Here is a 12,607-nt window from a genome sequence, read left to right on the forward strand (position 1 = left end):
AGGTAATCAGGGTAGCAAGTTTCAGCAGCTTAGATCATTCTAATGGTTTGACTTCAGCTTGAGTAGCAAGGATCCTACCAAGTGTGTCAAGTCCTGTTCTCAGAGAAATATGATTCAGCGTTTGGGCTGGCTTTCTCTCTGGGCAGGGTCAGCATGAGACATTTTGCTATCCAAGGCAAAGGGCACATGCAGAAGCTGAGCCGACTGGCTGTTGACTGTTACTTCAACAGTGGCAATAGGACAGTGTCTTCCACTGTGCACCAGAGGGCAGCAGGTGGCTTAGGGAGTGCAAGGGAGGTGGCATGACACACACAGAGCAATGTCTGTGGTTATCATGCCTCCACTTCCTCCATGACCCACTGGGGCCTGCTCACTGTTCGCTCAAACAATGCTGCCACTGCATTGCAACAGCCTGTGTCACATGAGCAGGGCAGGAGCGTGCATAATACCTGCGGAAGCGTGTGGCCCAAATTGTTGTTGTTATTTATTAGATTTATATCCCGCCCTTCTCGCAGCAGAAGCCCAGGGCTGCAAACAAAAGCACTAAAAACACTTTAACACTTCATAAAAACAGACTTTACAATATGTTAAAACAAAAACACCATTAAAAACATATTAAAACAAAACATCTCTTAAAAGCTTAAAAAAAAATTTTTTTTTAAAGGTTTAAAAACATTAAAAAGCAGTTCCAATACAGATGCAGACTGGGATAAGGGCTCTACTTGCTGAAAGAGGAAGGTCTTCAGTCAGCGCTGGAAAGATAACATATTTAATATTTAAGGGGAGGGAATTCCAAAGGGTAGCTGCCAATGCACTAAAGGTCTGTTTCCTAAGTTGTGCAGAACGGACCTCCTGATAAGATGGCATCTGCAGGAGGCCCTTGCCTGCAGAGTGCAGTGATCGACTGGGCATATAAGGGATAAGACAGTCTTTCAGGTATCCTGAACCTGAGCTGTATATGGCTTTGTACACAAAAACTAGAACCTTGAACTTAGCCCAGTAGCTAATAGGTAGCCAGTGCAATTCTTTCACCAGCCGGATGACATGTTGGCGATACCTTGCCCCAGTGAGCAGTCTCTCTGCCACATTTTGCACCAGCTGCAGCTTCTGGACCAACCTCAAGGGCAACCCCACATAGAGTGTATTACAGTAATCCAGCCTGGAGGTTACCAGTGCATGGACAACAGTGGCCAGGCTATCCAGGTCCAGAAACAGCCGCAGCTGTCTTACCAGCCAAAGCTGGTAAAAGGCACTCCTAGCCACTGAGGTCACTCGGGCCTCTAGTGACAAAGATGGATCCAGGAGCACCCCCAGACTACAGACCTGCTCTTTCAGAGGGAGTAGGACTCCATCCAAAGCAGGCAACTGACCAATTTTCCAAACTTGGGAACTACCAACCTACAGCATCTCTGTCTTGCTAGGATTCTGACTCAGTTTATTGGCCCTCATCCAGCCCACCACTGAGTCCAGGCAGCAGTCCAGAGCTTGCACGGCCTCTCCCTATTCAGATGTTACAGAGAAATAGAGCTGGGTATTGTCAGCATACTTCTGACGCCTTGCTCCAAATGTCCTGATGACCGCTCCCAAGGGCTTCATATAGATGTTAAACAGCATGTGGGACAAGATGGTACCCTGTGGTACCTCATAGCATAACTGCCAGGGGGCCGAAAAACAGTCACCCAATGCTATTTTCTGAAAACGACCTTGGAGATAGGATTGGAACCACTGTAAAACAGTGCCTCCAATACCCATCTCACCAAGTCAGCCCAGAAGGATACCATGGTCAATGGTATCAAAAGCCGCCAGGAGATCAAGTAAGAATAACAGGGTCGCACTCCCCCTGTCCTGTTGGTTGACTTGGGGGCCTTTCCCCTCGGCTGCATTGGGAACAAATAATCAGATGAAGCCGATAGGCCAGGCTAGTAGCAATCAAGTGTTCCCACTGGCAAGATGCTGGCTTAGGAGGATAGGAAAAGCCAGGGGCTCGGGCAGAATGGCCGTGGGGGCCATCAGCATCCATCACCTGAGACGGCTGCCTCACTCTGCCAAATGGCCGGGACATCCTTGTCTCTGGGCTCAGTTAGCAATAGGCCAGGTGACTCCCTCCTTGCCATCTTCTGCCCCCCCCTTACTGCTGCAATCTATTCTCGGCTCAGGCTGCTCTCCCTGTTGTGACGGAAGCCCAGCTCTTGAACCAGTGGAGCACTCACTCTCCCAAATGCCCTACAAGCTGCCTTTGACTGTCCTGGGAGGGGGGGTGTTGTTTTAAGTGCCTCCTGCCTAAGTTGTGTGCTGAATATTTCTATTCAGGTGTTGGTAACATAAGAGGAGTATTATAGTATATGCCAGCCTTTCCCAACCAGTGGGCCACCAGATGTTGTTGGACCACAACTCCCATCAGCCTCAGCCAGCATTGCCAATGGTCAGGAAAGATGGGAGTTGTGGTCCAACAACATCTGGAGGCACACTGGTTGGGAAAGGCTGCTATATACCCTGGCAGGGCTCTTCACCCTGATCTGGAGCAGTTTCTCCAAGTCAAATGGAAGAGAGGGAGGAGAGGCTGGGGACTGAGCTCACCTTAATGGAATAGTGGAAGATGAATGCACGGTGTCTGAGTGTGACACCCCTCCCACAAACCTGGGACAGACTCCTGCCTGCCCACCTCCACCCCAGCCCATTGGTATTCCCTGAGGCAGCTGGGCCCGGCTCCCACCTTCCTGACATGGTGACTCCTCCCACCTTTCTCTTGTATCTGGGGCATCTGGGGCAAGTGACATGTCCTCCCTTGTTGCCAGCCCTTGTGTTCTCTAGTACCTCAGTGATTATTTTCCCAATCTCCCCTGTGCTCATTCATTCCTCTGTAAGCAAAAGAAGCTCTCTGACAGTTATGTAAATTCCTAAGTGTAACTTTAAGCACTTTGTGTTTGCCACTGATTCAAACACACACACACACACACACACACAGAGAGAGAGAGAGAGAGAGAGAGAGATTTTAGTGGCACACTTTTAACATGCCCTGTCCATAGCTGGAGATGAAATGGGAGCTCTTTCAGCAAGCACAGTAACAAGGTTAAATCTGTATATACAATCATATTGGTGTCAGTTCTGTTAATGGCAATGTTGTGCTCTTACAATTGAACTAATAAGGTCATGGCAGTCGCAGGTATTGGATTATGAATGGAAGCCATCCCTGCAGTGATTTCACCTCTTTTAAATCAATGTCCCCATTTCTAGCTCCTGGCCTGGCCAATCAATGCACCAGAAACTGTGACCACCGTCACCATCACTCCAGACTTTCATGGAGTGCACAGTGGGTACATAACCAACCTGAAGAAATTTACTGCTTACTACACATCAGTCCTCTGCTTCACCACCCCAGGGGATGGTCCACAGAGTCCACCACAGCTGCTCAAGACTCATGAAGACAGTAAGTAAAGAATGGCCAGTGTGTATAAACAGTTTTTCCAAATGCTCATTGGCCTTCTGAGGAGCAAACTTTATTTATCCTCAAATGGCCTTCCTAATTAGGCTGGAGCCATTCATCAAATTGATGAACCAAAGCAAAGAATCACTGGAGACTGAAAATGTCTGTCTTCAATAGGAGCTGTACCATGTTGGAAGTGTATTCAGTGGCATAGTTATAAATAATTTCTAATTCTCTCTTGGGTAAATTATTTTCTTTGTATAATTGAACCATAATAAGTGGTTGCCTTCCTTAAATTGCCCCTAAATAATAAACTGTTACTAAATTGATGCAATGCTTATATTCACAGGTTAATTGATAAATCAGAGCCACCACACATTTTGGGAAAGAGGAGATTGTGCTTGTCCACCATGTGTTTCCATGGTGAGACACCGTAATGTGTGGAGAGAGAAAACAGGTGGTTAACGTGCACTGAGGCACCATGATTGCCCAAGGCTTCTAAAAATAAGTCTTTATCACTTATTTTCAGATCTGAATTTTCCCTTTACATGTCATGATTCTTAATTCAGACACATGCAGTAGCCAGAAGAGAATACATCTTTTCCGGCATCATGTAATCAGCCTTCAATGAAAAGCAAAGTGTGTGATCAGCTGGAAAAAAATAGCATTTAATTGCCCTGTTTTCATCAAAACCCCATAAGTTAGTTCCAGGGCATGGTCAAGGGAGAAGATGCAGCAGTGTTACCAAAGCTCAGCCAAATTAGTCGGATTGGTGCCCATTTGACAACCCCATATATGGTATCTGAAAAACCTTTATGTGGCTTGCTTCATTTGTAGCACAACCGTCTTGCAGCCTGCCAGTAGAAGCTTCCTGAGAGGGTGACATATAGTCAACTCTTTTAGGAGTGCGTATTATTTTATCTGTTTTGTTTTAGAGATACTGGAGGATTTATTGGCAGCAAGAACCATGCTATCCACCTGTCACTGCACAGAAGATTTGTCACCACAGCGTGCTTAATTTGCAGAGACTTTCTGTGCAAGCTCCAATGAATTTATATTCATTCATTCGTTCGTGTGTGTATGTTTAGTTCTCCCTCTTCAGTCTTGAAAGGGACACCTTTAGCAGCGTCTGTGCTGGAATTGCTTTTTAAGATGTTTTTAAAGCTTTTTTTAAAAAGAAGTTTCTAAAGATGTTTTGTTTTAACACGTTTTTAAAGATGTTTTAATATATTTTAAAGTTTCTTGTTATGATGTTTTAGAGTGTTTTTAGAGTTTTTGTTTGCCGCCCTGGGCTCCTACTGGGAGGAAGGGCGGGAAGAGTTTTTAAGACTCTTAAAAACAAATAAAACAATAAATAAGAACAAAAACAAAGCATCAGTATATTCACTATGAGAAAACAGATTTAAAATAATAGTCAGAAGACCTCTAAAGTGAGGGCAAATAAAAGGTCTTCACCTATTGCTGAAAACACATTCAGCTTGACTTCAAGTGGGACTCCCTGGGGAGAGCATTCCAGAGTCGGGGTACTGCAACCCAACCCATTATCACCTGTCTCACCTCTAAAGGTGGGGAAGGAGGGCCTCTGGGGAAGATCTTCTTGAGAGGTTTCACATGGCGCTGCAAAGAAAGGCACCCAAGGCTCCAAGCCTTTAGAAAGAGTACACCCCATCCAGAACAGGTGGAAACACATATGCCACCTGTCAGGACTATCTCCATCATGTCGGGATTGGGCATCGGTTAGTGGAAGCTGTGCAGGAGGATTGTTCTTGAGTGATTTGAGTTCATTTCCGTGGGGCTTGTGCAAGAGAACCTCCCTCTGAATTGTGCCCAATAAAACTTATAAAAGCATGGTTTGACCACAGGTAGAATTTTCTACTCTAACTTCATCCTTTAATCATAAAGCCAATGTGCATGCATTTTTGTCCTGATCTCTTATGATATCCACTCTTACGATATCAGGGAAAGGGCCATGGCCTGAGAAAGATGAAGGCAGTAAGCCTTGGATTCTAGAACAGACCAGAAGTAAGGTAAAGCAAGGTCAGGACCTTGGACAAAGACAACAATGCTGGCCTCAGGACCATGGTTACCAGACCTACAGCTGAGGCAGAAAATTCAAGTTGTCTCAACAGTGTCTTATGGCAGAGTTTTATAGTCTGGGCTAGATAGGGTGCAAAACCCACCCACCCCGCCTTTTCCTACAGCCATTGGCTTCTTCTGGGCAGTGGGGTTTCAAGATTCAGGGACCTTTGGGGGAGAGCTCCTCAGGTCTTTCCTGAACTTCCAAGGAGTCTGTCATTGGAGTCCTCAGGTCTTTCCTGAACTTCCAAGGAGTCTGTCATTGGAGTCCTCAGGTCTTTCCTAAACTTCCAAGGAGTCTGTCATTGGAGTCCTCAGGTCTTTCCTGAACTTCCAAGGAGTCTGTCATTGGAGTTTAGGGGCAGAGATGTCTCCTTAGGGTTCAGGGCATGAGAGGTGGGCTTTGATGCCAGCGTATCTACATGGAAACGAATCTGTCTTCTCTACCTCGAAGCTACTTTTGTAGGAGGATTCCTCAGCTGAGGTTTTCTGGAGCCATGACAATCTTGCATGTATTTGGCTGCACGAGTTCAACACAGCTAGCATTGCAATATTCGGTGGTGGACTCACAATTAAGTCAGGAGGCTGCACAATTCTGTTCCAAACAAACCTCTATTCAAACTGTTTCAGCAATCTACCACACTTATTTAACAATAAGGAAGACAAAGTGCATCCATAGCATGTCCAATTTACAATATTGCATATTAGAAATTTATTTTTATTTATTTATTGTCATTTTCCTTGGCCTAATTCGTCAAAGCCTGCAGAGAGAGGAAATGTTTTCTTTGGTGTGCAGCACAAGTACTCTTCACTTTAATTCCCCACTTCCCATTTGAAATCTCACCCCTGCTGCTGTAGAGAAAACCAAACAATGCAGGAGATATGAACAGCTTCTTGATGTGGTTATTTCCTGTCCCCATGCCTCAAGAATAACCATCTGTTAGTCACTCTTGCTGCAAAGACACATCTTATAGACTGCTTCAGTGTTAAAGAATGTCTGATTCCAAATGCTGACAAATTGGCCCTGGGAGAAACTTGCTGGGAAAGAAACGGGCAACACGTCTGGCTTCAAAGGACAGGTTTTCTGCCATCAGAACTTTTACATGCCAGAAGACTCTGGTCCTGCCACTGGATATCTGGAAAGCTTCTTAACTATAAATGTGTTTACTTAAAGCCAGAATTGCAAAGCAGAAAGCCAAACTGTTGGTTAGATTATTTACTTCAGAAATAATCTGATTTTTAAGGCTTCAAACATTCCATTGACGTACATTAAGCCAGCACAATTGATCTAGTATTTGCTAAGTGCATACATCTAATATGGCTCTAGGCTGGTTCTCTGCTTTTCTATTTTTTCCTGTTTTTTTTTCCCTGCTGTACAAGAGTCTTGTTCTTATATTCTGCTCAAGAGAGTGGGCAGAATATCCTTTCCCACCACAGGACATAGGAAAGGACCGTTTTTTTTGTAGTAGAGTTCACAGTTTGCATGTAGAAAGCCCTAGGTTTGGCCCTTGTCAACCTTGGGAAAGATTTCTGCCTGTCATGCTGGCAAGGACAGGGGCTTCAGCTGAGTGGTAGATCACCTGCTTTGCATATAGGAGATCCCAGTCCAATCACTGGACTCTCCCAACAACCAGATCTGGTGGCCAGTGAGGTAAAACTACCACTGAATGTGGTGGTAGTACCACCGCCCTCAAAAGTACAGGGAATGGCAGCCTGGGAGAAGGCCTGCTCTGTGGCAGCCCCTCAGATGTGGAACGCCCTCCCTACAGAGGCGCATCTGGCATCTTCACAGTACAGTTTGAAGTGAATGCTGAAGGTGCACCTCTCTACCCTGGCCTTTGGCACCTGAGATGTGTAGTTTTAGGGCCCACCCTATTCTTGTGATGGTAACTTCTTTTAAACTGTTTTTAATGTTGTATTTTCAATTGTTGTCACCCGCCCTGTGACATTCGGGTGAAGAGCAGATTATCATCAACAACAACAACAGCAACAACAACAGCAACAACAACAGCAACAACAACAGCAACAACAACAGCAGCAGCCATGGCCAGTCTAAACAGAGAATGCTGAGCTAGCTACAGAGATTCCACTTCCTTGTTCCTATAAGTCCTGCTGCCAGTCAGATAAGTGCAACAGGCTGGTCTAGCTACAAGCTCCTCCTTGTTTTGTTTCCTCACTCTCCCTTTCACTCACATACACAAATACACACAGCCACACACCCAGGATCATTCTCACACATGAGAGTCTGGCTTGGCCAGGAGTGTTTTTATTCTGCTCCGCTGTAGCTCTCCGTGCCAACCTGCTTCTTCCTGCAAGGTAGCCTGTGACGCACAAAGTTCCTGAGGTCATCACCCTGTCCCTTTGGAATGGGAAAGGCTCTCTTGCTCACAGCCAGCCCCGCACAACAGTGAAAGGAAAGCTCTTCTTGCCACTCACTGCAGGAAAACGTTTGCTGCTGGAAGAAGAGAATAGCAGTTTCCACCTAGCAGCTGCAGGGGACTCAAGCAAGTCCTCGGCTGCAGAGCATCTGGAAGCAAGGAAAACACCGGGGCTCAGGGCGCTGGCATTTGAGATGGCTGTAAATATATGGTGGTTTTATTACATTGTCCGAGCTCTCTCTGTGATGAAGTGAAAAGTGCAACTACAGAAATGGTTTTTTTTGTCGCGTTGCTAGAGTTGGATTGTGTGTAGGTGGGGGTTGCTATTTGCATTTTGGGGAAATCATCCATCCCCTCCCCAAAGCAAGCACCAGTTTCAGAAGGTGATTTTCCTCAGGATTGCACAGGGGTGGAAGTGTTAAATACCCCCTCCATCCTTCTAATCTCAGTATTTATCAGCTTCCTCCAAGCTGAGCAATTTGCCTTTTCCAAAAAAAACACTATGCATTAGATGCAAAAATATATTTACCATCACACATGGGGGTTGGGTTTTTAGTGCCAGACAAATCTTTGTCTAGCACCAAAAGGACAGCAGAGTAGGCACCAGGCAAACCTCTTGGGAGAGAATTTCATAACTGGGGTGCCACCACTGAGAAGCCACCCTTAGACAATAGGAGCACATCAGAAAGCCCTTAATAAAAGATCTTAACATATGAGTAGGCATATGCAGAAACAGTCTTACAAGTACTCTACCAAACCCACCACTTTGCCTCCCCTTCCCCACCATTATTTCTCTGCACACCTATGGGCTGACTACTGCCACCACAGAACTTGGGGCTTAAAAGCTTGCACTGGCTACCTAAATGCTGCCAGCCCAAAATCAAGTTTCGTGTATTAATTTGCAAGGCCATTAATAGCTTTGGTCCAGGATGCCTTAAGGTCCACGTGATTCCTTATATTCCTGCATGACCACTGAGGTCTTCAGGGGAGTCACTGTTAGTGGGCTGTCATGGCCCAGATGTACAACTTGTATCCACCAAGAGCCAGGGCTTTACTGTTGTGGGCATAATTCTGTGGAAGTCCCTCCCAGTTGAGATCAGACAGGTTTCCTGCCTGCTGAACTTCCAGCACTTGGTGAATACCTTTTTATTTCAGCAGACATTGTAAGTAAGCTCTTCTGATTGTATGGAAAATTTTAACTGATTTTTATCTCTATTGGATTCTTTTGTAATCTCATTATACATTGCTTACAGACTGTGGTGTAAAGCGGTATATAAATGGTTGAAATCGATAAAATCAAAGAAAACCCCCAAACCTCTTCCTTCAGGGCAAGCCTCTCTAGTACAAGATGAATGCTACACCCTTGGGCAAACTAACTTCAGTTTGTTGGTAATCCAGTCTGTTACCATGAGCCACACACAAATTTAGCACTTCCACTGCTAGGGAGAAAAAATCTGTTACTTATTGGTTGATAGGAAAAAAATATTATATATAAGGCTTCTGTGTTTGCTCTAACAGCACAGTGGATCAGACAAAAAATCATCATCCAAAATGGAGTCCAGTGTATGGGGGAATCACTTGTGCTATGATGTTTCTCTTGGCTTAATTATGTCTGTACTTTTGTGAACATCTATGATTTTTAGGAAATAAATTTGACTGGCTGGCTTGACTTCTTCATCGGGATTTGATGAAAAGTCAAAACAGAATTGAGTGTCATTCAAACACTGAGGACATCTTGCCCCAAATCTTTGGATGCCCTCACTTAAAAGTTTCTTATGAATGTTGAATAGCATGGGGACAAAATATAACCCTCTAGGAACAAATGCTGTAAATATCAGGGAATCCACTACTAGTCCTTCAGCACCATATTCCAGAACTGATGGTCAAGAATGGAACTACTACAAGGCACCCCCAGTTTCCACCCCAGACATTTATGTAGAAGAATATTTTGGTTGATGGTATTGTAAACCACTGAGAGGTCCAGGATAATCAGTCTGGTTGGACTCCCCCAGTCTTTCTTCAAGACAGGGAGAAATCTCCTAGCTCCTGAGGGAGAGTCAACAAACTAATATGCCATCCCACTGTAGTAACTGCAGCCAGCAGTACACAGTGTGAATAAAATCCCTTAGTTGGTCTGACGAGCAAGCAGAAGCCTTCTTAGGGCCAAGGGGGTGCTACCTGAGCCTCTGTGGCCTATTGGTGCACATAAGCTTCCTTGTGGGTATGGGTGGTCTGCCTAAAGTTGACCCTGCCATGACCAGCATTGGGTAATGGTGCATCCCCTATTAGAGAACCTTAGCTTTGTCCTGTGCTAGGAGCTTTCTTTGCCTAATACTTCAATCCCTGGTTGCAAAATCATACAGTTTCAACCGTGTTCCCTGAATTCCAGATGTGGAATTGAAAATTGGCTAGAATTGACCTCTTAGCTATCTTTCTTCTTCATAGCTGGAGAAGGATTAGAGCCTGGACAAAAGTGAGGAGGAAACAGAATATGGATTGCCAACTAATGTCAGCAGAAAAGGAAGACAGTCCAGTCTGGCAGGGATCCAGGTATTAGAAGCATGGTGAACATAAAGGGAGCAGAAACCATTCTCTTCCCAATCAATCTGGAAGAGATGAAAGCAAGCAGTCCCAGAAATCAGTCTTGGTGCCTTCACTGAAGATCAGGGTTGAAACAAGACAGCACAAATTTTTTTTACACTAGTTCTATTTTACACTATTTTCATTACCCACCAGAGAATACAATTTTAAGAGCTGTTGAGCTGAAGCTGTAAAGATTCCTTCAGAAGTTCCACCCAGTTGCATAAATGTGCTGAAGACCATTACCGCGCAAGTGGTATTTTGAAAGAGATATTTGGGAATGGTTTTTTCTTAGAGCTGGGTGGATGTCCTGGACCTTCATGCAGTCTTGGAAAATTGCAAAGTCCTTGCCCAAAAATATGTGGCACACGAGGCCTGTTATGCATTCTTTAGTTCTGCGAATGAGGATGGGGTAAAATAATTCCTTACAGATGATAACTAAAATGGTGGTCCTTAACACCTTGATTGTTTTTGCAGCACTTTCTGCTAGGTCCGGCCTAACTGGGTGTTTTGTTTCTTCAGCCCTAACCCCAGTGCCAACCTGAATCAGATCTAAAGTAAACGGGGCCTCTCCTGTTAACAGTTTTTCTTTTCTAATCGCCAGAGCCAGGACCGGTGGGACACCTGAGCTTCACAGAGATTCTGGACACTTCACTCAAGGTCAGCTGGCAAGAACCTGTAGAGAAAAATGGCATCATTACCGGCAAGTACCATAGGTAGCAACATACAAAAAAGATGGGGAGGGGGGAAGTGCATGCAGGGGAGGTGCAGCTATCTGTAGGGCCCACTTTTATCAAGAGCCTCTGGCAGAGAATTCAGGCTTCCTACTACTGCTTTTTTAAAGCTTAAAAATCAACAAAGGTATGTTTAGAGAAGTCACAGGGCAAATTTCAATCAGCTCACAATCATGGCCTCTAGAAAAGTTGTCTGTGGAACAAATCAGCTCCCCATTAGTTCTCTGAATTTATGAAAATATATTGAAACTGCATACTGGAGTGACAGTGTGGTGTAGTGGTTTGAGTGTTGGACTGGAATCTGGGACACCAGGGTTCAAATCCCCAGTCAGCTATGAAGATCACTGGGTGGCCTTGGGCCAATCACTATCTCTCAGCCTGACCTACCTCACAGGGATGTTGTGAGGATAAGACTGGGAGGGGGAGATCCATGTCCACCACCGTGAGCTCCTTGGAGGAAAGGTGGCATAGAAATGTAATAGTCAATCAATCAATACAATCTCATGTCCCCCCCAGCCCCCATCACATATGCACTGTAGTTTCTGCTTTTCTGCAACTCCTCTGAGGCTGGATGTTCACTATTACCAGGTGGCAAGACTTTTTGGTGTTGAGTTTACAAATTTGTAATTCTGCACACCACAGATTATACAGAGCTTGGAGAGCCTCCAGAAGGAGGTGTGTGTTGATGGTGCTTGGGAGGCCTCCTTGTTTCCATTCATGTCACTTAGCAAAGGGAGCCATATTAATATGATTGTGTTTTATTTCCCCATTTATTACCCGGCTGTACTGCATAAGGTGTTCTGACTGGGCCAAGTCCCAAACGTTGGACCACCATTCCTCTCTGGTGGGACCATCAGGGGATTTCCAGTGCCATGCGATCTCTATTCTGGCTGCTGCTAGCAGGAGGGAGACCAGTTCTTTATGTACCAAGGAAGGGTTCAGGTCATTTTCCAGAGTGAGCAAAGCCAGCCCAGAGTGAGGGGATAGAGGCTGGCAGGTGGTACTAGAGATTTTGGGGATCACCCGGCTGCAAAACGCTTTCACCTTGAGGCATCCCCACCACATGTGCAAAAAGTTTGCTTTTCCCTGCACCCTCGCCAGCACCGGGGGTGGGGGAGAGGGGCATGTTAATTCTGTGCATTCGGTCAAGGATCTAGTGCCAGTGAAAGAGTGTCTTAAGGGTGCTCTGGTTTTCTAAAAAAAAGGGGGGGGGACAAGATAACAACATGCTGGCCCAGCCCAGCTGGGATATGGGAAGGAGCTAGTAGATCCTATGAAAGGTTTGAAGCTGGCTCCGTGCAGTGATAGTCTGTTCCATGCCTGCAGCATATTATTTTAGGAAAGGGGCAGAAAAGTGGAAGATCCCATCCCTTTTATTTATGAGGAAATGCAGGTCTAAAGACATGTCAGAAAAG

At 45.2% G+C, this 12,607-nt stretch overlaps 1 protein-coding gene across 8 annotated transcripts in view; it reads left to right on the plus strand.

The window, feature by feature from the left end:
* Window positions 1-12,607, plus strand: part of SDK1 (sidekick cell adhesion molecule 1) — a 681,727-nt gene that overhangs the window by 499,979 nt on the left and 169,141 nt on the right. For all 8 annotated transcript variants that reach the window (XM_061599424.1, XM_061599427.1, XM_061599426.1 and 5 more), the window contains 2 exons: window positions 3,235-3,427; window positions 11,063-11,161. In XM_061599424.1, coding sequence (XP_061455408.1) covers window positions 3,235-3,427; window positions 11,063-11,161 — 292 coding nt within the window. The remainder of the gene's footprint in view (window positions 1-3,234; window positions 3,428-11,062; window positions 11,162-12,607) is intronic.

This window comes from Rhineura floridana, chromosome 17 (genome assembly GCF_030035675.1).
Source record: "Rhineura floridana isolate rRhiFlo1 chromosome 17, rRhiFlo1.hap2, whole genome shotgun sequence".
NCBI lineage: Eukaryota > Metazoa > Chordata > Lepidosauria > Squamata > Rhineuridae > Rhineura > Rhineura floridana.